General features: G+C 43.9%; 1 protein-coding gene across 1 annotated transcript in view; it reads right to left on the reverse strand.

The window, feature by feature from the left end:
* Positions 1 to 23,203, reverse strand: part of COPZ1 (COPI coat complex subunit zeta 1) — a 43,365-nt gene extending 20,162 nt beyond the window's left edge. Inside the window, exon 1 of the mRNA XM_056562791.1 lies at positions 22,998 to 23,203. Coding sequence (XP_056418766.1) covers positions 22,998 to 23,021 — 24 coding nt within the window. The 5' untranslated portion in view covers positions 23,022 to 23,203. The remainder of the gene's footprint in view (positions 1 to 22,997) is intronic.
* Positions 23,204 to 24,510: the final 1,307 nt, after the last annotated feature.

Below are 24,510 nucleotides of genomic sequence, written 5' to 3' on the forward strand. Positions count from 1 at the left end.
GCTACGGGCAGCCAGCACCCACTGCTAAAGCCGGGCACCGCAGATCGGGCTGATGCGCGGCATTAACCCTTTAGACGCCGCGATCAAAGTTGATCACGTGTCTAAACTGAAAGTGAAACTATCACGGCAGCTCAGTGGAGCTGATCTGGACTATCACGACAGAATCGCGATGTCCCGATCAGCTCCCGATCTGCCTCCTTGTCGTCCGATCGGTGATCTACTGCGCCATGCCTGCGCCGGTAACACTGATCAATGCTATGCTATGACATAGCATTAAACAGTGTATGCAATCAAAAGATTGCATGGTATAGACCCCTAAGGGGGCTAAAAAAAAAAAAAGTGGTAAAAAAAAATTAGAATAAATGTGAATAAGCCCCCCCCCAATAAAAATTTAAATCACCCCCCTTTCCTATTTTTTAAATAAAATAATGTAATAAAAAAAAAGTAATCATATGTGGCACCACCGCATACGTAAATGTCCAAACTATTAAAATAGGTTAGCTAAACCGCACGGTCGATGGCGTACATGTAAAAATATTAGTCCAAAATTGTGAATTTTTGGTCACTTCATATACCATAAAAATATTAATAAAAAGCGGTCAAAAAGTTCCATCAAAACAAAAATGGTACCGATAAAAACTACACATCATGGTGCAAAAAGTGCTCATAGGGAAAATATATGTGGAAAAATAAAAAAAAAGTTATATGGGTCAGAAGATGGTAATTTTAAACATACTAATTTTGGTGCATGTAGGTATAATTTTTTTTAAAGTAGTAAAATATATAAAACCAATATAAATTGGGTATCCCTGTAACCTTAAGGATACAGAATAAACCTGGAGTCCTAAAAATTTGTAAAATTGTGTTTTTTCCTTTTCATTTCATGCCACAAAAAAAAAATTTTCACTGCAGATTATGTTATAAAATAAGTAATGTCATTACAAAGTGCAATTGGTGACGCAAAAAACAAGCCTTTATATGGCTCTGTAGATGCAAAATTGAACGAGTTATGATTTTTAGAAGATGAGGAGGAAAAAACGAAAGTGCAAAAACGAAGATTGTTTTGAGTCCTTAAGGTGAAAATGGGCTGAGTCCTTAAAGGGGTTCTCCGGTGCTTAGACATCTTATCCCCTATCCAAAGCATAGGGGATAAGATGCCTGATCGCGGGTGTCCTGCAGCTGGGGACCCTCATGATCATGCACGTGGCACCCCGTTTGTAATCAGTCCCCGGAGTGTGTTCGCTCCGGGTCTGATTACGGGCGACTACAGGGCCGGCGGCGTGTGACGTCACGCCTCCGCCCCCGTGTGACGTCACGCTCCGCCCCTCAATGCAAGCCTACGGGAGGGGGAGTGATAGCTATAGCCATCACGCCCCCTCCTGTAGGCTTGCATTGTGGGGCGGAGCATGACGTCACACGGGAGCGAACACGCTCCGGAGACTGATTACAAACGGGGTGCCGCGTGCATGATCACGGGCGTCCCCAGCTGCAGGACTCCCACGATCAGGCATCTTATCCCCTTATCCTTTGGATAGGGGATAAGATGTCTAAGCACCGGAGAACCCCTTTAAGGGGTTAAAGGGGTACGCCACTGGAAAACATTATTATTATTTTTTTCAATCAACTGGTGCCAGAAATTTGAACAGATTTGTAAATTACTTCTATTTAAAAATCTTAATCCTTCCAGTACTTATCAGCTGCTGTATGATCAAGACGAAGAGAGCAGAGAGCACTGTGGTCAGACAGAAAGGAAATTGAAAAAGAACTTCCTGTGGAGCATATAGCAGCTAATAAGTACTGGAAGGATTAAGATTTTTTAAATAGAAGTAATTTACAAATCTTTAACTTTCTGGCACCAGTTGATTGAAAAAAAAATGTTTTCCAGTGGAGTACCCTTTTAATGCATCAATGGAGTGCCAATGTTACCACTGACCAAGTAATGTTTGCAACTTAACAGAAATTCTCTAAGAAAGGTCGGACGTAAGTGGAGTAGTTATGATCCTTTATTGGCTAACTGAGAAGATATAGATTACAATCTTTTAAGACTCAGAGGGACATTTACGAAGACTGATGTGAGGTTTGAACTTGTTTAGAGCACAAATGTTGTGAAAAAAGTGGTTGACGTGCACCAAATTTATCAAATGGTGCCCAGGCTTTGATGAATCCCCATAGAACTGTTCTACTTCATTCTGGTAAACGTTGCAGAGAAGCGCGGGCTTTGCCGCAATTGTACCAAATGTCGCACGGAGAGCCATTTCGATAGTTCTATAGGGCAAGGTTCAAATGCCCTGTGATAACTTTTAAATCTGGCCCGTGCGACATTTGATGCACATAATAAATCAGTGACCACTGCACAAAGTGCTCTAAATAAGATCACTTCATGGCCAGTAAATGTAAACATTCTAAATAAAATTTTGCAGAAAATGACCCGCGGGACCAGTTTGCGACTTTTAAAGCAACAAATTTAGCCGAAAAAAAAGCAGTCTTAATGGTTTGATAAATTCCCCTCTTAAAGGGGTACTCTGTTGCCCCAGCAGTCGGAACATTTTGTTCCAAATGCTTGGAGCTGGAGGCGGGGGTCGTGATGTCACAGCCACACCACTGGCCACGCCCCTCCCATAGACTTTAATTGAGGGGCTGTGACGTGACGTCACGACCCCCAAACCCAGCGTTCTAAAAGAATGCCGGGTCCTGCACAGAGATCGCGGGGGTCCCAGCTGAGGGTCTCCTGCGATCAGACATCTTATCCCCTATCCTTTGGATAGGGGATAAGATGTCTAGGGGCGGAGTACCCCTTTAAGTTTCGTTCAACAGCATTATTATTTGCCTGATGAAGGGACCTAAGAGGTCTTGAATGCTTGCATTCTATGGAGGACATTTATCAACCCTTTGACACAGTTTTTTTGTGTAAAATTGTTGCAGATCTGTTGCACTTGCGCAAAAAGTATGCAACTTTTTTGCTAAAGTGATTTTGACTAAATTGAACTTTGTTTTTTCACTTTGCAGTAAGAGATTTACAAAGTGTGACTTAACAAAAAAAATAAAAAGTTGCAGATTTGTTGCACAGCCCTTAATTACACCACAAACCTACACCAGCTCAGACCTGGCTTACATAACTGGTTGTAGTCAGCAGTTCCAAAGTTGCACGGATGAAAAAAAAAAAAGTGGTGCTCCAAAGTGAAATTTCAAAAAAAATGTGTACGAGCACCAAATCACATGCCCTGTACCATTTTATAAATCTGGTGCATGTACACTCCAACTACACCATCAAAACAGTGTAAAATATCAGTGAACGTGCATCAACCTTGGTAAGTGTCCCCCTATATCTTCAGTTAGCCAATAAAGGCCTCTTTCTATTTCACTTATCCCCTATATATGTAAAGCTAACAGTACCAACTCTCTTCAGAGGGGCAACACAAAGATGTGAGTTATGAAATGGAAGCAAGACGTGACATAGAAGAGAGGGTTGAGGCCGGAGCAGTGAGGGGAATATCTTCCAAGTCATCCCCCTCCACACCTTGAGCAGTCGTTTGGCTCATGCCTCTCCTTAGTTGTCTGTCCTGTAGATGTACCAGAGCCCTCGAGACAAAGTTCTGTGATGCACTGACTTCCACATACTCACAGCCTGAGTGTATTACAGAACTTCACCTCAAATGCGGATTGTCGGAAGACCTGCCGATCGGAATTCACCTACTGGCTTCACATTTGTAGTTTTGCAACACTTGGAGGCACCTTGGTTGGCAAATACTTGTGGTTAACAAAAACTTTTTATATAATGTAGATAATGCCATTATATGTATATTTGTGATATACATTGTAAAAAAGCAAAACAAAAAAAAGTGTATATTTGTGTATTTGTTTGGGTGAAAAAAAAATGCTGTTCCTGCAGATATTACCTGTGTGACTCTATGAGGAGACCAAATACAAGAAATGAGGTCAGGATAAGCAGGGCTCTGTACAGGATCCTGGCTTGTCAACCATTCTGATGTGAGCTGGGAGCATGTCACAGAGCCCTGCCTGTCCTCAGCGCACAGAGCCCTGCCTGTCCTCAGCGCACAGAGCCCTGCCTGTCCACCCTCACTTCCTGTATTTGGACTCCTCATAGAGACACATGGGCAGTAGCTACCTTAAAAAAATACTCATTTTTTAACCAATGTATATTAGAAATATACATATAATGGTATTATCTACATTATATAAAAAGTTTTTGTTAACAACAGGCACACTTTAAGCATTTTCTTTTGATCTATACATTCTTACGGTGCTGCATTACAGAGAGACTCCCTTACTCTATTTCCATTATACTTACAGGATATCTGCCATGAGAAAGATGCAATTTTGAAAAATAAAATATATAAAAAAAATTATATATCTATGGAAAGATAAAAAAATAAAATGAAAAAAAAAAACACACACAACAACCCACACACTTTTTCCTCTTGCATACGGAATATTGTTTGAACATTCACAGGGTATCCATACTTCTTCCCAGTGTAATATTCACAAAAGTCACGCAGAAGACTATGAATATAGAACAGGTGTTGGAGTGCAGTTCTGGGCACTGAACTGAATAAAATGAGTCAATAAACAATATGCGACAGAAACGGATGTGTAGATATTAGTGTAATGTCAATGAGCTTTTCAACTTTCTGCTCTGCCTTTCAAGCATAGGCTTAAACTAGAATCTTCCATAAAAGTCTCACAGAGTCTTATATTGGAAAACAAAAACATACAGTCAGGTCCATAAATATTGGGACATCGACACAATTCTAACATTTTTGGCTCTATACACCAACATAAAGTATTTGAAAGGAAACCAGCAAGATTTGCTTTAACTGCAGACAGTCAGCTTTAATTGGAGGGTATTTACATCCAAATCAGGTGAACGGTGTAGGAATTACAACAACAGTTTGCATATTTGCCTCCCACTTGTTAAGGGACCAAAAGAAATGGGACAGAATAATAATCATAAATCAAACTTTCACTTTTTTAAATGCTTGCTTGCAAATCCTTTGCAGTCAATTACAGCCTGAAGTCTGGAATGCATAGACATCACCAGATATTTCTGGGTTTCATCCCTGGTGATGCTCTGCCAGGCCTCTACTGCAACTGTCTTCTGTTCCGGCTTGTTCTTGGGGCATTTTCCCTTCAGTTTTTGTCTTCAGCAAGTGAAATGCATGCTCAAATCGGATTCAGGTCAGGCGATTGACTTGGCCATTGCATAACATTCCACTTATTTCCCTTAAAAATTGGTTACGTTTGCAGTATGCTTTGGGTTATTGTCCATCTGCACCGTGATGCACCGTCCAATGAATTCTGAAGCATTTTGCTGAATATGAGCAGATAATATCGCCCAAAACACTTCAGAATTCATCCTACTGCTTTTGTCAGCTGTCACATCAATAAATACAAGAGAAGCAGTTCCAGTGGCAGCCATACATGCCCGCTATGCCATGACACTACCACCACCATGTTCACTGAGGAGGAAGTGCTATGCTTAGGATCATGTTCCTTTCCTTCTCTACTCTTCTCTTCCCATCAAGTACAAGTTGATCTTGGTCTCATCTGTCCATAGGATGTTGTTCCAGAACTGTGAAGGCTTTTTTAGATGTCGTTTGGCAAACTCTCATCTGGCCTTCCTGTTTTTGAGGCTCACCAATGGTTTCCATCTTGTGGTGAACCCTCTGTATTCACTCTGGTGAAGTCTTCTCTTGATTGATGACTTTGGCACACATACACCTACCTCCTGGAGAGTGTTTTTGATATGGCCAAATGTTGTGAAGGGGGTTTTCTTCACCAGGGATAGAATTCTTCGCTCAACCACCACAGTTGTTTTCCTTGGTCTTCCGGGTCTTTTGGAGTTGCTGAGCTCACTGATGCTTTCCTTCTTTTTAAGAACGTTCCAAACTGTTGTTTTGGCCACGTCTAATGTTTTGGCTCTCTCTCTGATGGGTTTGTTTTGTTTTCTCAGCCTAATGATGGCTTGCTTGACTGAGAGTGACAGCTCTTTGGATCTCATCTTGAGTGTTGACAGCAACAGATTCCAAATGCAAATAGCACACTTGAAATGAACTCTGGATCTTTTATTTGCTTATTGTAATTGGGATAGTGAAGGAATAACACACACCTGGACATGGAACAGCTGAGAAGCTAATTGTGCCATTACTTTTGGTTGCTTAAGGGTATGTTCACATTGCAGAATCTCCGCCGCTGAAAATCCGCCTCGTGAACGACCCATTCACACTGATGGTAATGTTCACAGCGTGGAATTCCGCAGTGTGAACATACTCTGACAATGGGAGGCACATATGCAAACTGTTGTAATTCCTACACCGTTCACCTGATTTGGATGTAAATTCCCTTAAATTAAAGCTGACAGTCTGCAGTTAAAGCAAATCTTGTTTGTTTCATTTCAAATACATTGTGGTGTATAGAGCCAAAAATTTTAGAATTGTGTCAATGTCCTAATATTTATGGACCTGACTGTATATGGCACTGTCAGTTTTGATAGTAGCATCTAATTGGTTAATAGCCGGAAGCCGAGATCGCTCCACGCTGACCAGGCCAACTAAATCAAGGAAAGTTAAAGCACATCTTATTTGTTTAATTTCAAATCCATTGTGGTGTATAAAGCAAAAAATTTTAGAATTATGTCAATGTCCCAAAACTGCATTATAAAGCTGGGATTATAAAGCTGCATTCTGTAAGTATGAAGCAGCTTACTGGACCTCTAAAGGTGTGTCAAGAATATACTTGTGAAGCCCTAGTGCACAGATTCACAAGCATATTCTTTTTGACAGTTGCGCTTTAATCCCCTCATGACCCAGCAAATTTAGATTTCTGGCTCATGTTTTTTTCCTCCTTACATTCTAAGACCTATAACGTTTTTATTTATTTTTTTTTTTTTTAATCATACAATGTATTACAAAGCCAGAAAAAAATGATATGCAGGGCAAAATTGAAAAATAAAAGGCAATAATTTTTTTCGGAGTTCAACATGCGGTAAATCTGACATTCCATATATATTCTATGGGTCAGTACGATTCCAATGATACCAAACTTGAATCATTTTTGTTTTGTTTTATTGTTAAAGGGGTAGTCCAGTGGTGAAAAACTTATCCCCTATCCTAAGGATAGGGGATAAGTTTGAGATCGCGGGCGGTCCGACCGCTGGGGCCCCCTGCGATCTCTCTGTACGGGGCCCCGGCTCTCCGCCGAGATAGCGGGTGTCGACCCCCGCACGAGGCGGCGGCCGACACGCCCCCTCAATACATCTCTATGGCAGAGCCAGAGATTGCCGAAGGCAGCGCTTCGGCTCTGCCATAGAGTTGTATTGAGGGGGCGTGTCGGCCGCCGCCTCGTGCGGAGGTCGACACGCCCCCTTCCCGCGGGCTGTCGGGGCTCCGTACAGGAGATCGCAGGGGGCCCCAGCGGTCGGACCCCCCGCGATCTGCAACTTATCCCCTATCCTTAGGATAGGGGATAAGTTGCTCACCACTGAATCACCACTGGACTACTCCTTTAAAACATTTTTAAAACCTTAGAAAAAAAAAAAAAAACTTTGTTCATTACCATGTTCTCACCCCTAAAACTTTTTTTTATTTTTCCCCCTCCAGAGCTGTTTTAGGGTTTTCATTTATGCGCCATGAGTTGTAGTTTTTAACTGTACCACTTTTGTGTAGTTCTGGCTTTTTGATCACTTTTTATTACATTTTTTGGGGATGTAATGTAACCAAAAATCAGCAATTTTGGCGTTTTGAATTTTGTGTTAACGCCGTTCACCCTGCAGGATCAGAAACAATCAATTAATAGTTCGGACCATTACGCACGTGGTGATACCAAATATGTGTATTTTTTTGTTTGTACAGTGTTTTATTTAAAAAATGGGAAAAGGGGAGGTTGGTCTCCACTGTACATGTAAGCAACGGGGATTGTGGGAAAGTGTGGACTCTGGTGCCTGGCAACAGCAGGGTCACAGTGATCAGATCCATGGTGGAACTCTACAGGGATGAAAGTTACTTTACTAAAACACAGCACATTTCTGTTCCTTTACATATATGTCTGTGGTGCACATTTGTTGATTCATGGGACAACCCCTTTAAAGGGGTTAAAAATGAGATGTGATGATTTCTTAGTGTTTTTGTCATAATGCTGGGTGATAATCAATATGGGTGCCACTACAGCCCGACTACTGAATCATGCATGTCCCTAGATGTGTACTAATATAGTAGTAGAGGATATATAGGAGCAGTAGTGTCATGTGTTAAAGGTATACTGCAGTGTAAGACACTTATCCCCTATTTGCAGGACAGGGGATAAGTGTCTGATGGCGGGGGGTCCAACTGCTGGGACCCCCGCGACCCCCCGTACTGTGACCCGCGGCTGTACGCGGCCAATGCGCATGTCGTCAACCTCACTGAGGTCGACGACACGCCCCCCATATAGCTCTATGGGAGAGGCAGGGATGCAAGAATGTTGCATCTCCGCCTCTCCCATAGAGATACATGGAGGGGGCGGCAGAGACGGGGTCCCATACAGGAGATTGCGGGTGGTCCCAGCGTTCAGACCCCCACAATCAGACACTTATCCCCTGGCCTGCAGATAGGGCTTAAGTGTCTTACACTGCAGTACTACTTTAACCCCTTAAAGACCAAGCCCATTTTCACCTTAAGGACCAGAGTATTTTTTGTACATCTGACCACTGTCACTGTATGCATTAATAACTCTGGGATGCTTTTACTTTTCATTCTGATTCAAAGATTATTTTTTCTTGACATATTCTACTTTATGTTAGTGGTAAATTTTCAGCGATACTTACATAATTTCTTGGTGAAAAATTCAAAAATTTGATGAAAAAAAATTTAAAATTTTGCTTTTCTCTCTGCTTGTAAGGAAAATAAACATCCCAAATAAATTATATATTGATTCACATATACAATATGTCTACTTTATGTTTGCATCATAAAGTTGACATGTTTTTACTTTTGGAAGACATCAGAGGGCTTCAAAGTTCAGCAGCAATTTTCTAATCTTTCACAAAAAATTTTAAAATCTGAATTTTTCATGGACCAGTTCAGTTTGAAGTGGATTTGAAGGGCCTTCATATTTGAAATACCCCATAAATTACCCCATTATAAAAACTGCACTCCTTAAAGTATTCAAAAGAAAGTTTGTTAACCCTTTAGGTGTTTCACAGGAATAGCAGCAAAGTAAAGAAGAAAATTCTAAATCTTAATTTTTTTACACTCGTATGTTCTTGTAGACTCGGGGTAATAGGAGAAAACGCCCCCAAAATTTGTAATCCAATTTCTCTCGAGTAAAGAAACCTCATGTGTGTATGGGAAGTGTTTTATGCGGGCGCAGTAGAGGGCTCAGAAGGGAAGGAGCGACAATGGGATTTTGTAGAGTGAATTTTGCTGAAATGGTTTTTGGGGGGCATGTCACATTTAGGAAGCCCCTATTGGGCCAGAACAGCAAAAAAAAAAAAAACACATGGCTTACTATTTTGGAAACTTCCCCACCTTAAGGCACATAACAAGGGGTCCAGTGAGCCTCAACACCCCATAGATGTTTGAGGTATTTTTCGTTAAAGTAGGATGTGTGAAGGGGAAAAAAAAAATATGTCTTCACTAAAGTGCAGTTTTTTTCCCCAAATTTACCATTTTTACAAATGTTAATGGGAGACAATGCCCCCCAAAATTTGTAACCCCATCTCTTCCGAGTATGGAAATACCCCATGTTAGGAAGTAAAAAGCTCTGCGGGCGAACTACAATTTGGCTTTTGGAAAGCAAATTTTTCTGAAATGGTTTTTGGGGGGCATGTAGCATTTAGGAAGCCACTATGGTGCCAGAACAGCAGCAAAAAAACAAACAAAAAAAACCACATGGCATACTTTTTTGTAAACTTCACCCCTCGAGGAAAGTAACAAGGTGTACAGTGAGCCTTAACACCCCCCACTTGTTTGACAACTTTTTGTTTAAGTCGGATGTGTAAATGAAATGGGGGGGGGGGGGGGGGGAAACACTAAAATGCTGGTTTTTCCTCAAATTTTACATTTTTACAAGGGGTAATAGGAGAAAATGCCCCCCAAAATTTGTAACCACATTTCTTATGAGTATGGAAATACCCCATGTGTGGATGTCAAGTGCTCTGCTGGCGCCATTGAGCTTTTGGAGAGAGAATTTGTTTGGAATGGAAGTCAGGGGCCTTCAATTCAAATACACACATTTTCTCTCCAAAAGCCCAATGGCGCTCCTTCTCTTCTGAGCATTGTAGTGCGCCAGCAGAGCACTTTACATCCACATATGGGGTATGTTCTAACTCAGAAGAAATGGGGGTTACAAATTATTTTTTTTTCCTTCCTATTTTCCCTTGTGAAAATGAAAAATTTAGGGTAGCACCAGCATTTTGATGGTTATCAGCAGTCATCCCAGTCTGGTCCCCACCTGGCGAGCGGCGAGGACAGAAATTCCCATGGGCGTACAGGTATGCCCTTGGTCCTTAAGTACCAGGACATCAGGTCGTACCCGTACGCCCGTGGTTCTTAAGGGGTTAAGGAAACCTTTGGAAAACATGTAAAGATTTGCAGTGAGAACTACAATAACCGTCCTATTAGTGCTTACTGAGCTTTCTCATAAGATATAACCAGGAAACTACCAAATACATTTTTTTTGGGAAGAAAAAAGCTCACTGTTCAGAATGAAAGCAGAAAAATCACCAGTAAACAAAGAAAGAAATGCTCGATCATCAGACTTCTTACCTAATATACATATTCTATAAAGAAGTCCCTGCTAAGCATTTTCCTGGCCAGGCTCAAGTCCCATATAAACCCTATTCATTACCAGAGGCTTTTGTGATAATGAATCAGAATCCAACCCATTCCAAATAAAGCAAATGCATTTACCGCGTCCTTTTAATCATTTCACAAATTTATTGCTGGTGGCCGGGACAGCGGTGGAACAGATGATTAATCTGACTCTGGAGATGGAAGATGAGTGATCTGGATGTGATGGAGGAAAGTAAGTAATTAATTCTCATGTGCGCATTATTTACTAGTGCGCCAGTTACCTCTCAAAGGCTGACGGAAATAAATACTGACCTGGCCATTAAATGCTGGACAGACAGTGATATTGCTATATGACATACCGCTAATTGTGCCCGAGACGTCACTCACATACCTTCCATCAAGACTTTAGAGCCCGGCCTTTCTTCTGCTCATACTCCTTTAACCCCTTAGCGACAATGGACATAAATGTACGTCATGCTGACGTGGTACTTAGCGCACCATGACGTACATTTACGCACCACCATGATCGCGAGCACCGGAGCGGTGCTCGCGTCATGGCCAGTAGGTCCCGGCTGCTATCAGCAGCCAGGGACCCTCCGGTAATGGCGGACATCCGCGATCGCGCGGATGTCCGCCGTTAACCCCTCAGATGCCGTGATCAATACAGATCACGGCATCTGCAGCAGTGCGGTAATTTCAATGGATGATCAGGTCGCCCACAGCGCTGCCGCGGCGATCTGATCATCCAGCATGGCGGCCGGAGGTCCCCTCACCTGGCTCCGGCCATCTCCTGGGGTCTTCTGCTCTGGTCTGAGATCGAGCAGACCAGAGCAGAAGATGACCGATAGCACTGAACAGTATTAGCAATCAACTGATTGCTATGAATAGCCCCCTATGGGGACATAAAGAGTGTAAAATATAAAATAAAAAAAAATGTAAAATAAAAAAGTGAAAAAGTAAAAAATCCCCATCCCCAATAAAAAAGTAAAATGTCCGTTTTTCCCATTTTACCACCAAAAAAGCATTAAAAAAAAATAATTAATACACATATTTGGTATCGCTGCATGCGTAAAAGTCTGAACTATTAAAATATATTGTTAATTATCCTGTACGGTGGACGGCGTAAATGTACAAAAAATAAAAATAAGTCACATTTTATTACAAAAAAAAAAACTAATAAAAAACTTAATAAAAAGTACGGTAAAACCGAAGCAAAAGTGGAAGAAAGGAAGGAGAAAACTCCAGCCAGCTTACCCCACTCGGAACAGAAGGAGCACGGATCCAGGTGCTGGACAACACCACACAATGGAGAAAACAAGGACGGTAGGATCCAGCTCAAACGCAAATAAAATCCAATTTATTTAGGACACGGACAGGAACAAGAAGGCAGTTACGCGTTTCAAGTATGACTAAGAGCGTTTGACGCTTGAAACGCGTAACTGCCTTCTTGTTCCTGTCCGTGACCTAAATAAATTGGATTTTAGTTGCATTTGAGCTGGATCCTAAGCAAAAGTGGTACTGATAAAAACTACAGATCATGGCGCAAAAAATGAGCCCTCATATCGCCCCATATACGGAAAAATTGGAAAGTTATAGGTGGTCAAAAAAGGGCAATTTCAAACACTAATTTTGTTAAAATGGTTTCATTTTTTTTAAGTGGTACAATTATAGAAAAGCATATAATCATGGGTATCATTTTAATCATATTGACCCAAAGAATAAAGAAAACATGTCATTTTTACCGGAAAGCGTACAGCGTGAAAACAAAACCTTCCAAAATTTGCTAAATTGCAGTCTTCTTTTCAATTTTCCCACATAAATAATATTTGTTTGGTTGCGACGTACATTTTATGGTAAAATAAGTGATGTAATTACAAAGTACAATTGGTGGCGCAAAAAACAAGCCCTCATATGGGTCTGTGGATGGAAATATAAGAGTTATGATTTTTAGAAGGCGAGGAGGAAAAAACAAATATGCAAAAATAAAGTTGGTCTGGTCCTTAAAGGGGTATTCCAGGCCAAAACTTTTTTTTTATATATCAACTGGCTCCGGAAAGTTAAACAGATTTGTAAATTACAGTGTGAATTCGGGTAGAAAACAGACATGGTCGCACATCTACAATCTTGTATAATGATCTGATTGCTTCTCAGCATAATATCAAAAACTAACAGGTTGTTAGTATACATTTTTGATCAAAAAGTACAAGCCCACTCGCCACGTCAAGGCCACCTATTTAGAGTGGGTCCCTAACGTCCCTAGCATAAAATGGCATAGCACTGTGCGGCGACCACCACCGCCGCGACACCAGTGCCCAAGGGGGGGGGGGGGGGGGGGGGGAACGACCCACCGGCAGAGCGGCCCCAGTACTACTTAATCCAGTCTATGGGTCGCACCTCCCCGCAGACACAGCACCACGGCAGCAACGGAGGCCGCACAGCACCACACCAGTGTGAACAAGGTGTAATAGCGCACTTACCATGCATGCTCTCCCAGTCAGACTGGGAGGCTGCTAGGAAAGAAATGGCCTTTGTGTAGCTAACTACTACTTATATAGGGTTGGGCTGAGGGGGTGGGGAAGAGTGCAGACACATGTTCAAACAAAAAAAAAGGAGGGGATAGAAAACACAGTGTGTGGCAGAGCGGTCCCAATGCCACTCATACCGGTCTATGGGTCGCACCCCCCGCAGACACGGCGCCATGGACGCCGCACAGCACCACAACAGTGTGAACAAGGTGTAATAGCTCACTAACCATGCTCTCCCAGTCAGACTGGGAGACTGCTAGGAAAGAAATGGCCCTTGTGTAGCTAACTACTACTTTTATAGGGTTGGGCTGAGGGGGTGGGGAAGAGTGCAGACATATGTTCAAACAAAATAAAATCAGATCATTATACAAGATTGTAGAGTCTGTTTTCTACCCGAATTCACACTGTGTTTTCTATCCCCTCCTTTTTTTTTGTTTGAACATGTGTCTGCACTCTTCCCCACCCCCTCAGCCCAACCCTACATAAGTAGTAGTTAGCTACACAAGGGCCATTTCTTTCCTAGCAGCCTCCCAGTCTGACTGGGAGAGCATGCATGGTAAGTGCGCTATTACACCTTGTTCACACTGGTGTGGTGCTGTGCGGCCTCCGTTGCTGCCGTGGTGCTGTGTCTGCGGGGAGGTGCGACCCATAGACTGGATTAAGTAGCACTGGGGCCGCTCTGCCGGTGGGTCGTTTCCCCCCCCCCCCCCCGTGGGCACTGGTGTCGCGGCGGTGGTGGTCGCCGCACAGTGCTATGCCATTTTATGCTAGGGACGTTAGGGACCCACTCTAAATAGGTGGCCTTGACGTGGCGAGTGGGCTTGTACTTTTTGATCAAAAATGTATACAAACAACCTGTTCGTTTTTGATATTACGCTGAGAAGCAATCAGATCATTATGCAAGATTGTAGATGTGCACCATGTTTGTTTTCTACCTGAATTCCGATTTGTAAATTACTTCTATTAAAAAATCTTAATCCTTCCAATAGTTATTAGCTTCTGAAGTTGAGTTTTTGTTTTCTGTCTAACTGCTCTCTGATGACTCAGTTCCTATGGGGATATTCTCCCATCATGCACAGCTCCCAGGACGTGACATCATCATTGAGCAGTTAGACCGAAAACTTCAGAAGCTAATAACTATTAGAAGGATTAAGATTTTTTAATAGAAGTAATTTATAAATCTGTTTAACTTTCCGGAGCCAGTTGATATATATTATATATATATATATATATATATATATATATATATATATATATATATATATAAAAAAAGGTTTTGCCTGGAATACCCCTTTAAGGCCAAAATGGGCCTAGTCCTTAAGGGGTTAACCTACAACTCAGTACAGATCATCCAGGAACAGTCATCCCAGAAACTGCTCAGCAGATGCTAAAAGGAATGAAGCATCCAAAAGCTCATGGTTCCCTGTATGTAGACACTAATGCACCACCATGGTAGACTGGGCACATTAATTTTAGGACAAGACAATTGATAAATACTGTTGTTTCCTCAAAGAAAAAAGCCAGTTCATACAGCCTTCTGAAGCCTTCTAAAATGAATATTGGGGAGATTTATCAAAACCTTCTGAGTCAAATTACTAGTCGCCAGCTAGGTACACCTGCTCATTCATGGTCCACAGCATTACTCCATATCGGATTCCTAGTCCCTAGCACGGCTCCCATATCTTCCTTGACCCCAGCATGGCTCCCCATCTCAGTTCTAGTATGTAGTATGGCTCCCCATCTCAGTCCTGGTCTCAAGCATGGCTCCCCATCTCCGTCCTGGTCCCAAGCATGGCTCCCCATCTCCGTCCTGGTCCCCAGCATGGCTCCCCATCTCCGTCCTGGTCCCCAGCATGGCTCCCCATCTCCGTCCTGGTCCCCAGCATGGCTCCCCATCTCCGTCCTGGCCCCCAGCATGGCTCCCCATCTCCGTCCTGGCCCCCAGCATGGCTCCCCATCTCTGTCCTGGCCCCCAGCATGGCTCCCCATCTCCGTCCTGGCCCCCAGCATGGCTCCCCATCTCCGTCCTGGCCCCCAGCATGGCTCCCCATCTCCGTCCTGGCCCCCAGCATGGCTCCCCATCTCCGTCCTGGCCCCCAGCATGGCTCCCCATCTCCGTCCTGGCCCCCAGCATGGCTCCCCATCTCCGTCCTGGTCCCCAGCATGGCTCCCCATCTCCGTCCTGGTCCCCAGCATGGCTCCCCATCTCCGTCCTGGTCCCCAGCATGGCTCCCCATCTCCGTCCTGGTCCCCAGCATGGCTCCCCATCTCCGTCCTGGTCCCCAGCATGGCTCCCCATCTCCGTCCTGGTCCCCAGCATGGCTCCCCATCTCCGTCCTGGTCCCCAGCATGGCTCCCCATCTCCGTTCTGGTCCCCAGCATGGCTCCCCATCTCCGTCCTGGTCCCCAGCATGGCTCCCCATCTCAGTCCTGGTCCCTAGCATGGCTCCCCATCTCAGTCCTGGTCCCTAGCATGGCTCCCCATCTCTACAGGTGCCTGCTGGTAGCGGCAATACGCCACGACGAGCAGACACACTGCAGCGAAGTACACTGCGACTCGCACATCGCAGTGTGTCTGCTCGTAGCGGCGTTTTGCCGCTACGAGCAGGCACGTGTAAAAACAGCATAGAGTGGGCCTTCACCAGCGGATCCACAGCGAAAACCGCTGCGAAAATCCGCTCGTGTGAATGTACTCTTAGGTGGGATTTGTCTAGATTCAATTCCAGACCCAACTTTACAAAAATGTCCTGAACTATCTGGACCTGCTTTAACAGGAGCTCCCTTGAATCGGCAACAATCAGGAAGTCGTCCAAATAAGAAACAATGACAACATCCTGCTCCCTCAAATGAGCAATCACTTCTGCCATCAGCTTCATGAAGACCCTTGGAGCCTGGGATAGACTAAAAGGAAGAGCTTGAAATTGCAGATGCATCAGAGATCCCCCTACCACTACAGCCACCCAAAGTTATTTCTGGTGATCCTGAAAATTGGGACATGGTAGTATGGGTCCCTTAAATCCAGAGTGACCATGTAACACTTTTGGCTCAGGTTCAGGATTGCCGACTGAATCATCTCCACGTGAAACCTGTCATATCTCAAGGAGTGATTCAGACACTTTAAATTTATTATGGTACGGAAGAGGCATATGGCTTGCTCACCAAAAACAGGGTTGAGTAAAAACCCTGTCCTCTTTCTTGTACCGGATCCTGAGCCAGAACTTTTGTCCAGAAAGGAAAAAACCTCTCTTTCTCGAGTACAGCCTGTTTCTCCGGATGTGGGCGGAGATCTGTAATTACAAATCTGGAAGCTGGAAGACATGAAAAGGTAATTTTCAAACTGTGCTTTATTGTGAAAAGGACCCAGTGGCTTGCAGATATCTTCTCCCACTGAGGATAGAAGTGGGATAACCTGCCTCCCACTGGGAACCTCCAGTCATTGCTGACATGGTGTTTTAAGTCAGAGTCAGGGGTGGAAAACAATACTCCCCCGCCTTTTCTCTGGCCTCTAGAATCCTTGGGCTTGAAGGACCCTCTTTTCACAAGTCCCCCCTCCCCCAAAAGGGCTTTCTATTGGGAAAGGAAGGGACTGAAGGGAATCTCTTTCTATCTGAGGCCTTCTCAAGGACTTGATCCAATGCTTTGCCATATAAATAATTTCCTTCATACGAAACAGCACATAACTTGGATTTGGATGAGACGTTTCCCTTCCACTCCTTCAGCCAAAGAGCTCCTGGCTGAGTTTGACAAATCTGAAGCTCTAGCTGAAAGCCTCAATGAATCAGCTGAGGCATCAGAAATAACCGCAGCGGCAAGAGCATGTATAGACAAAAAAAGTTGATCTAAGGGGTACCATTTTTGATTTGTTCTCCCAGTTGATCAGTCCAAACCCTGACGGATCTAGCCACATACATTGTCGCAATGATAGGCGTAACCCCTTAGGGACCTTAGACCTATTTTCACCTTAAGAACTTTTCATTTTTTGCATTTTCGCTTTTTCCTCCTTACTTTCTAAAAATCATAACGCTTTCAATTTTGCACCTACAGACCCATATAAGGGCTTGTTTTTTGCATCACCAATTGTACTTTGCAATGACATCACTTATTTTAGAATATAACCTGCCGCAAAACCAAAAAAATAAAAAAATTTTGTGGGATGAAATAAAATAAAATAAAAAAATGTAACTTATGGGGGCTTCCGTTTCTATATTTGGTAAAAATGACACCTTATCTTTATTCTGTAGGTCCATACCCAATTTATGTAGGTTTTATTTTAATACTTAAAAAAATTATAAACTACATGCACCAAAATTAGTACGTTTAAAATTGGCATCTTCTGACCCCTATAACTTTTTTATTTTTCCGTGTATGGAGTGGTATATGGAGAGGTACCATTTTTGTTTTGATGGGACTTTTTGATCGCTTTTTATTAGTATTTTTATGGTATATGAAGTGACCAAAAATGCACAATTTTGGACTTTGGTATTTGTTTTACGTGTACGCCATTAACCGTGTGGTTTAGCTAACCTAATATTTTAATAGTTCGGACATTTCCGAATACATTAGCATAACATATTTTTATTCTTTATTACATTATTTTATTTTAAATAATGGGAAAAAGGGGGGTGATTTTAACTTTTAATAGGGAAGGGGTTAATGAACTTTTATATAAAAAAAAATTTACACTTTTTTTATTAGCCCCCATAGGGGGATAAAACATGCAATCTTCTGATTGCAATAGCAGAGCACTGATCAGTTTATGCAAAGCACTGATCAATGTAACCGGCGGTCTGCTGGTCCTGCCTGCTGTGCAGACATGGAGCAGTAGATCACCCATTGGATAACGGAGAGGCAGGTGAGGACCCTCCCGTTGTCCGGTAAGCTGATCGTGACATTGTGATTTTGTCGCGATAGTCCCGATCAGCTCCGCTGAGCTGCCGGGATTCTTTTACTTTCGTTTTAGACACGATCATCTTTGATTGCAGCGTCTAAAGGGTTAATGCCGGGCATGGGCCGGCCGTGGGTCCTGGCTGCCCGTAGCAACCAGAACCCACCAGGTTTAACCCGTTCTCTGCTTTAGAGAATGGTTTAAACCCTGTAAACTGGACCTACATTTTCTTCAAACAAACTGTTCTCAATCTCTTTTTCATTGTGTGCCCACTAGGGCGGTACCCTTGAGGTGTGGTCAATTTTTTAAATAATTTACTAATCATTTTAACTTTCCGGAGCCAGTTGATTGAAAAAAAAAAAAAAAGATTCCAGCGGAGTACCCCTTTAAGCAGTTGCTACTAGGGATCGACCGATTATCGGTATGGCCGATATTATCGGCCGATAATCCCGATTTTGGGCATTATCGGTATCGGCAATTATCTTGCCGATAAGCCGATAATGCCCCGCCCCCCGCACCGCCCCCACTGCACCGCGACCGCCACCCCCTCGACCCGCCGCACCGCACCTCCGACCCACCGCACCGCGTCGCACCCCCCACCGTGATGCTAGGCGGTATACCGGTATGGATTTTTTCCCATACCGCTATACCGGTCGGGCCCCTCCCCCACCCTCCGAGTGAATAAAAAAAATTAAACTTACCCGTAATGGGGGTGGTCCAGGCCATCCTTCCTTCATGTAGTGTCCGGGGGCGTTCCGGGTGGAGGGTGGTCCGGTCCGGGCTGTCCTTCTCCGGCGGGCCTCTTCTCCACTCCGGGCAGGCTCCGGCCTAGTATGCTGCATAGACGCCGCTACGCCGTGACGTCAGGTGCGTCGCTGCGCACGGGCGTCACTGCGCAGCGACGTCTATGCAGCGTACTAGGCCGGAGCCTGCCCGGAGTGGAGAAGAGGCCCGCCGGAGAAGAAGGACAGCCCGGACCGGACCACCCTCCACCCGGAACGCCCCCGGACACTACAGGAACGATGGATGGATGGCCCGGAGCACCCTGGCAGGTAGGGGAGAGAAGCGGGTGGTGGCGCCCGCTTTAAATCAATGATCTGCAGCGTTGTCGCTGGGGGTTAAATAGCCGATAACTTATACCGAAATATCGGTATAAGTTATCGGCTATCGGCCCTAACCTGCACCGATTATCGGTATCGGTATCGGCCCTAAAAAAACGATATCGGTCGATCCCTAGTTGCTACTACAATTCCCAGAATACACTTTCAGATCTCCTCCCACCCTGCCTACTTTTGTCCAACTAATATATAAACGAGAAAAAACAACAGGAGGTGCGCCCCTAGTGAGGACCGTTTGACAATGATAGAGGGTTAACGTAAAGATGGGTTCTTACCCCTAGGTGTTGCGCTCAGAGCACAACACCTACAGTAGTGTCTATGTGTAGACAATCAAGGGAAACCGCTGCCACGAGGAACAACAAGGTGTGACGTCCGTCAGTCCGGTAAGTAGCAATGGAGATAAATACGTGGATAAGTTCCTCTCAAGAAGGCGCTGGTACCCGGGGATGGAGATAAACTTCTTTATTGGCAACGCGTTTCGATCCCGAACCGGGATCTTCGTCAGGCACGAATGCCTGACGAAGATCCCGGTTCGGGATCGAAAACGCGTTGCCAATAAAGAAGTTTATCTCCATCCCCGGGTACCAGCGCCTTCTTGAGAGGAACTTATCCACGTATTTATCTCCATTACTTTTGTTCAACAGCACTTATGACAGTTTCCAGCCAAAAGTTGTTATAGAACATTTCTGTACACAATCTGTGAAGTTGCAGCACCTGCTATTCCCTGCTTGTCTGCTCCTCTGTCACATTGTTCAGAACAAGGCAGCATGGTATAAACCCACCTCATTCTTCATAGTACTGTAGGCTATAAGGGCTGGTCAGAAGTGTTTACAATAGGATTCATTAAGCACCTAGAGTTGTCATAACAGCTGTAGCGAGGGATCTGGAAAGGTGACAATGTTCATTTATTTTCTTCAGACCACCCTAACTTCCTTTAAAATATTTTTATGGGGCCAAAATACTCACTGTGATCCCTAGTTATAAAGTGGGACAATGTGCAAAATTGCGCTCGACTCCTTTTCCGGCATTTCAGATATTCCGGGCGGAGATTCCATCTGTAGCAGGTGCTGGCAATACAAGCCAGCGCTAGGACCACTCAAGAATCTCAATAAACAGCAAATGCATTTTAGATTCCATTGAAAGAATAAACATATTAATGCTTTCGGCGGAGAGTGAGGAATGTGAATGGTGAAGCAGAAACCCATTGAGAACAATGGGAAGCTGCTGCACCGTATTTTCCAAGCGGAATTCCGCTTGAAAAATATGTAATGTGAATTGGCTATGTTCACAGAATATTTGCAGAAAGTCTGCCCAGATGACATTCTGCAAATAGCAGGCATGGGAAGAACATGTCAGTGCCAGGATCATTTAGAGATGCGCCGTCTAGATAGATGGCAATAGACTTCAAAGTGGATTCCACCGCAAACTAGAATTGTGATTTCTGTGGCATATTTCTGCCACGTGCACAGTGCAGCAGAATCCCATTGAAAACAAAGACTCTTTCACTGGCTTTCGCTTGAAAATTCTTTCATATGAACATGGCCTGTCTTACCCAAGCCCCTAATGCTTGTTGTAGCGGAGGGAACCCTCAACAGCCTCCCCGCCAATAACATACGTGTTCTAACAGGACATATAAACAGGGGTAATAAATACTAGGGATCGACTGATATTGATTTTTTAGGGCCGATACCGATAATCTGTGAACTTTGAGGCTGATAACGTATACCGATATTCCGTTATAAATTATCGGCTTTTTAACCTCTTAAGGACCAAGGACGTATGAGTACGTCCTTGGTCCCGCTCCCGTGATATAACACAGGGTCCCACGGTGACCCCGCATCATATGACGGCGGGCCCGGCAACATAGTGAAGCCGGGACCCGCCGCTAATAGCGCGCGGCACTGATCGCGGTGCTGCGCGCTATTACCCCTTTAGCCGCTCAAAGCTGAGCCACGCGGCTAAAAGTGAAAGTAAAAAGTGGCGGTTAGCTCAGTGGCCTGTTTGGGATAGCCACTGCGAAATCGCGGCATCCCGAACAGCTTACAGGACAGCCGGAGGGTCCCTACCTGCCTCCTCGCTGTCCGATCGCCTATTGACTGCTCAGTGCCTGAGAGCCAGGCATGAGCAGTCAAGCGGCAGAATCAATGTAAAAGATCAGTGTGTGCAGTGTTATAGGTCCCTATGGGAGCTATAACACTGCAAAAAAAAAGTGAAAAAAAAGTGAAGATCAAACTATTAAAAGTTTGAATCACCCCCCTTTTCCCATAAAAAAATATAAAATTATATTATAATTATAAAAATATATAGTTGATTAAACCGCACGGTCAATGGCGTACGCGCAAATAAATTCCGACGTCCAAAATAGTGCATTTTTGGTCACTTTTTATATCATGAAAAAATGAATAAAAAGCGATCAATAAGTCCTATCAATGCAAAAATGGTAAACCGCTAAAAACTTCAGATCACGGCGCAAAAAATGAGCCCTCATACCGCCCCATTCACGAAAAAATAAAAAAGTTATAGGGGTCAGAAGATGACAATTTTAAACGTATGATTTTTTCCATAAGTACGACAAAATCCAACCTATATAAGTAGGGGATCATTTTAATCGTATGGACCTACAGAATAAAGATAAGGTGTAATTTTTACCGAAAAATGTACTACATAGAAACGGAAGCCCCCAAAAGCTACGAAACAGCGTTTTTTTTCTCAATTTTGTCTCACAATGATTTTTTTTTTCCTGTTTCACCGTAGATTTTTGGGCAAAATGACTGACGTCATTACAAAGTAGAATTGGTGGCGCAAAAAATAAGCCATCATATGGATTTGTAGGTGCAAAATTGAAAGTTATAATTTTTTAATGGCAAGGAGCAAAAAACGAAAGTGCAAAAACCCCGATCCTTAAGGGGTTAACCACCCCCACCCCCCGGCCGGGCGCTTTAAATCAATTAACTGCAATGGGTTTTGCATGGCCAGAGACTGCCGCAACCCGCTTCTCTCCCCCTGTCTGTCCTGAGTCCAACCACCACCACCACAACCAGATTGCTTCTATCTTTCAGAGGCCTTTTTAAAAATGAAAGAAGCTGATTGGTTGCTATGGGCAACTTTTCCCTCTGCACAGGTTCTTATAAGTCTCGCCCACTATTCCCAGACACTGCATTATAAACCTGCACAAAACAGTCATCAGGGGCAGCAATATGGCAGAATATAAGGCTCTTCTGACACCCTGACCCTACATCTCCTCCTATCTCAGCTTCCTGGGCTGGTGGATACTACCACTGTTTACACTTGCAGGATAGGTTTCCAATGGAGATCAGCTTTATAAATGGTTAATTCTCTTAAGACCAAGTATTGTTGTATAGAATTTTCTTGCCAAAAGTTACCTGCGGCTTTCAAACTATTGCAAAACTACAATTCCCATCATGCCCGGACAGCGCATGATGGGAATTGTAGTTTTGCAGCAGTTGGAGAGCCACAGTTAGGCAAACACTGCCACAGAGTGTAGAGGTTTCTGACTGAGAACATGGCAGTTCACACAATACACAGTCCATGTCACAAGACGTGACGCCATGGCAGCTGGTTATGCTATAGGCACTGCTTGTCATACTGTCACCACACAACACATTCTTACACATGCTACAATCCATTCAGCTTCCCATACAGACCCAGTAGCCTCACTCACCAACACTACCGCGTCCATCTTCATCAGTCTTGCCGACGTGGAGCTAAACACGGATTGGTTATTGCAGCTGTCAATCTTCACAATAAGCCCCGCCCTTCCAAAATTTTTATTGGACACCGTCAGCGAGAGACCGGAAGTGTACGCGCTGAGCTCTCCTATTGGTCACGTCTCACCAGGCTGACAGGACAGCGCACGTCACTTCTAAATGAAAGACGGAAGTCGCATCCATTGGTTTACAGCTTTCCATGGGCGAGTGTAAGCTCATTGGCTAATGTATCGATGAAGCCCGCCCATCAGTAACTGTGACGTTTTCCTCCAGCTGCACAGGGATTGGTTCATATTCTATTAGGAGAGAAAGTTCTAACGTCTGATTGGTCCCAGAATGCAAACCAATGGGAAGCGTATTCCAGTTGCTATGGCAACTGGCGGGCTGAAGACATGGCTTCCGCATTAAGGTTCCAGCTAATGTGGCGGAGCCAGCTGTGAAGATAGGGCACATAACATGGCTGCTGATTATAACCGATATGTATGTGGAGATTGGAACATGTTGCCTGTGAGGAGTGAGGGGTCTCTGTCCTGTCGTCGACACGTCAGACCCATAAGACTAGAGTCCTGTTCACACTGTACTGTTTAACCCATTAAGGACACAGCCGGGCTTCATTTTTGTTTTTAACTCCTTACAACCTAAGAGGCATAACTTTAATTTTTTTCTATCCACAGACCCATATGAGGGCTTCTTTTATGCGCGACCAGTGTTACTTTGTAATGACACCTTTCGTTTTACCATAGTGTACGTCGCAAACGAAAAAAATATTTTATGGGGACATTGAAAAGAAAACCGCATTTTTGTGATGTTGGAGAGTTTCATTTTTACACAGTGCAATTTATAGGTTCTCTTCTGTTTAATACTAATGTCAGGTCTGTCACGGAAAAACGTTGTCGACATGTGACAGACCTGATCCGTCTTGCAGTATAAGAAGAGAAATCGATCAGCGTATGGCGGAATTCAGCATTAGCGTTTCAAGTGGTAGTGATTTCCCTGACCAGTCCCGCTAGCTGGGGAGTGATAAAAACCCCGGCGCTGTTAGAACAAGCGTTAAGTGTTGCTGAATGGAGGTGCGGCGACATTCAACAACAGTAAATAAAAAAGATATAGGGACTCCAGTGATTGCTTTCGCCAGGCTCATAACACAGAACAGGCTTAGGAAGTGATCACTTCCATCTAAGCTCTTTTACTCAGTGTAGTGATACCTGTCTCTGGGGTGGGAGCCTGGGGGATGGGCATCTGGTCCCACCATGAATAAAAAGTAAGGTAGCACTGTCGTTTTCCTGGCAGAGCACAGGAGCTCACTGTTGCTGGGAGGGGCATGGAATCTAATTAAGTGCCCCAAATGTATAAACACTGTCGTCTATTGCCCGATCAGAGTGAATATTTGTAAAATATTGCATTTTTTGTATTGTCAAAGTGTAAAAAAAAATAAAAGCTCTTAGAGATAAACTAGTGAGACCAAAA

This window comes from Hyla sarda, chromosome 2, assembly GCF_029499605.1.
Source record: "Hyla sarda isolate aHylSar1 chromosome 2, aHylSar1.hap1, whole genome shotgun sequence".
Lineage (NCBI taxonomy): Eukaryota > Metazoa > Chordata > Amphibia > Anura > Hylidae > Hyla > Hyla sarda.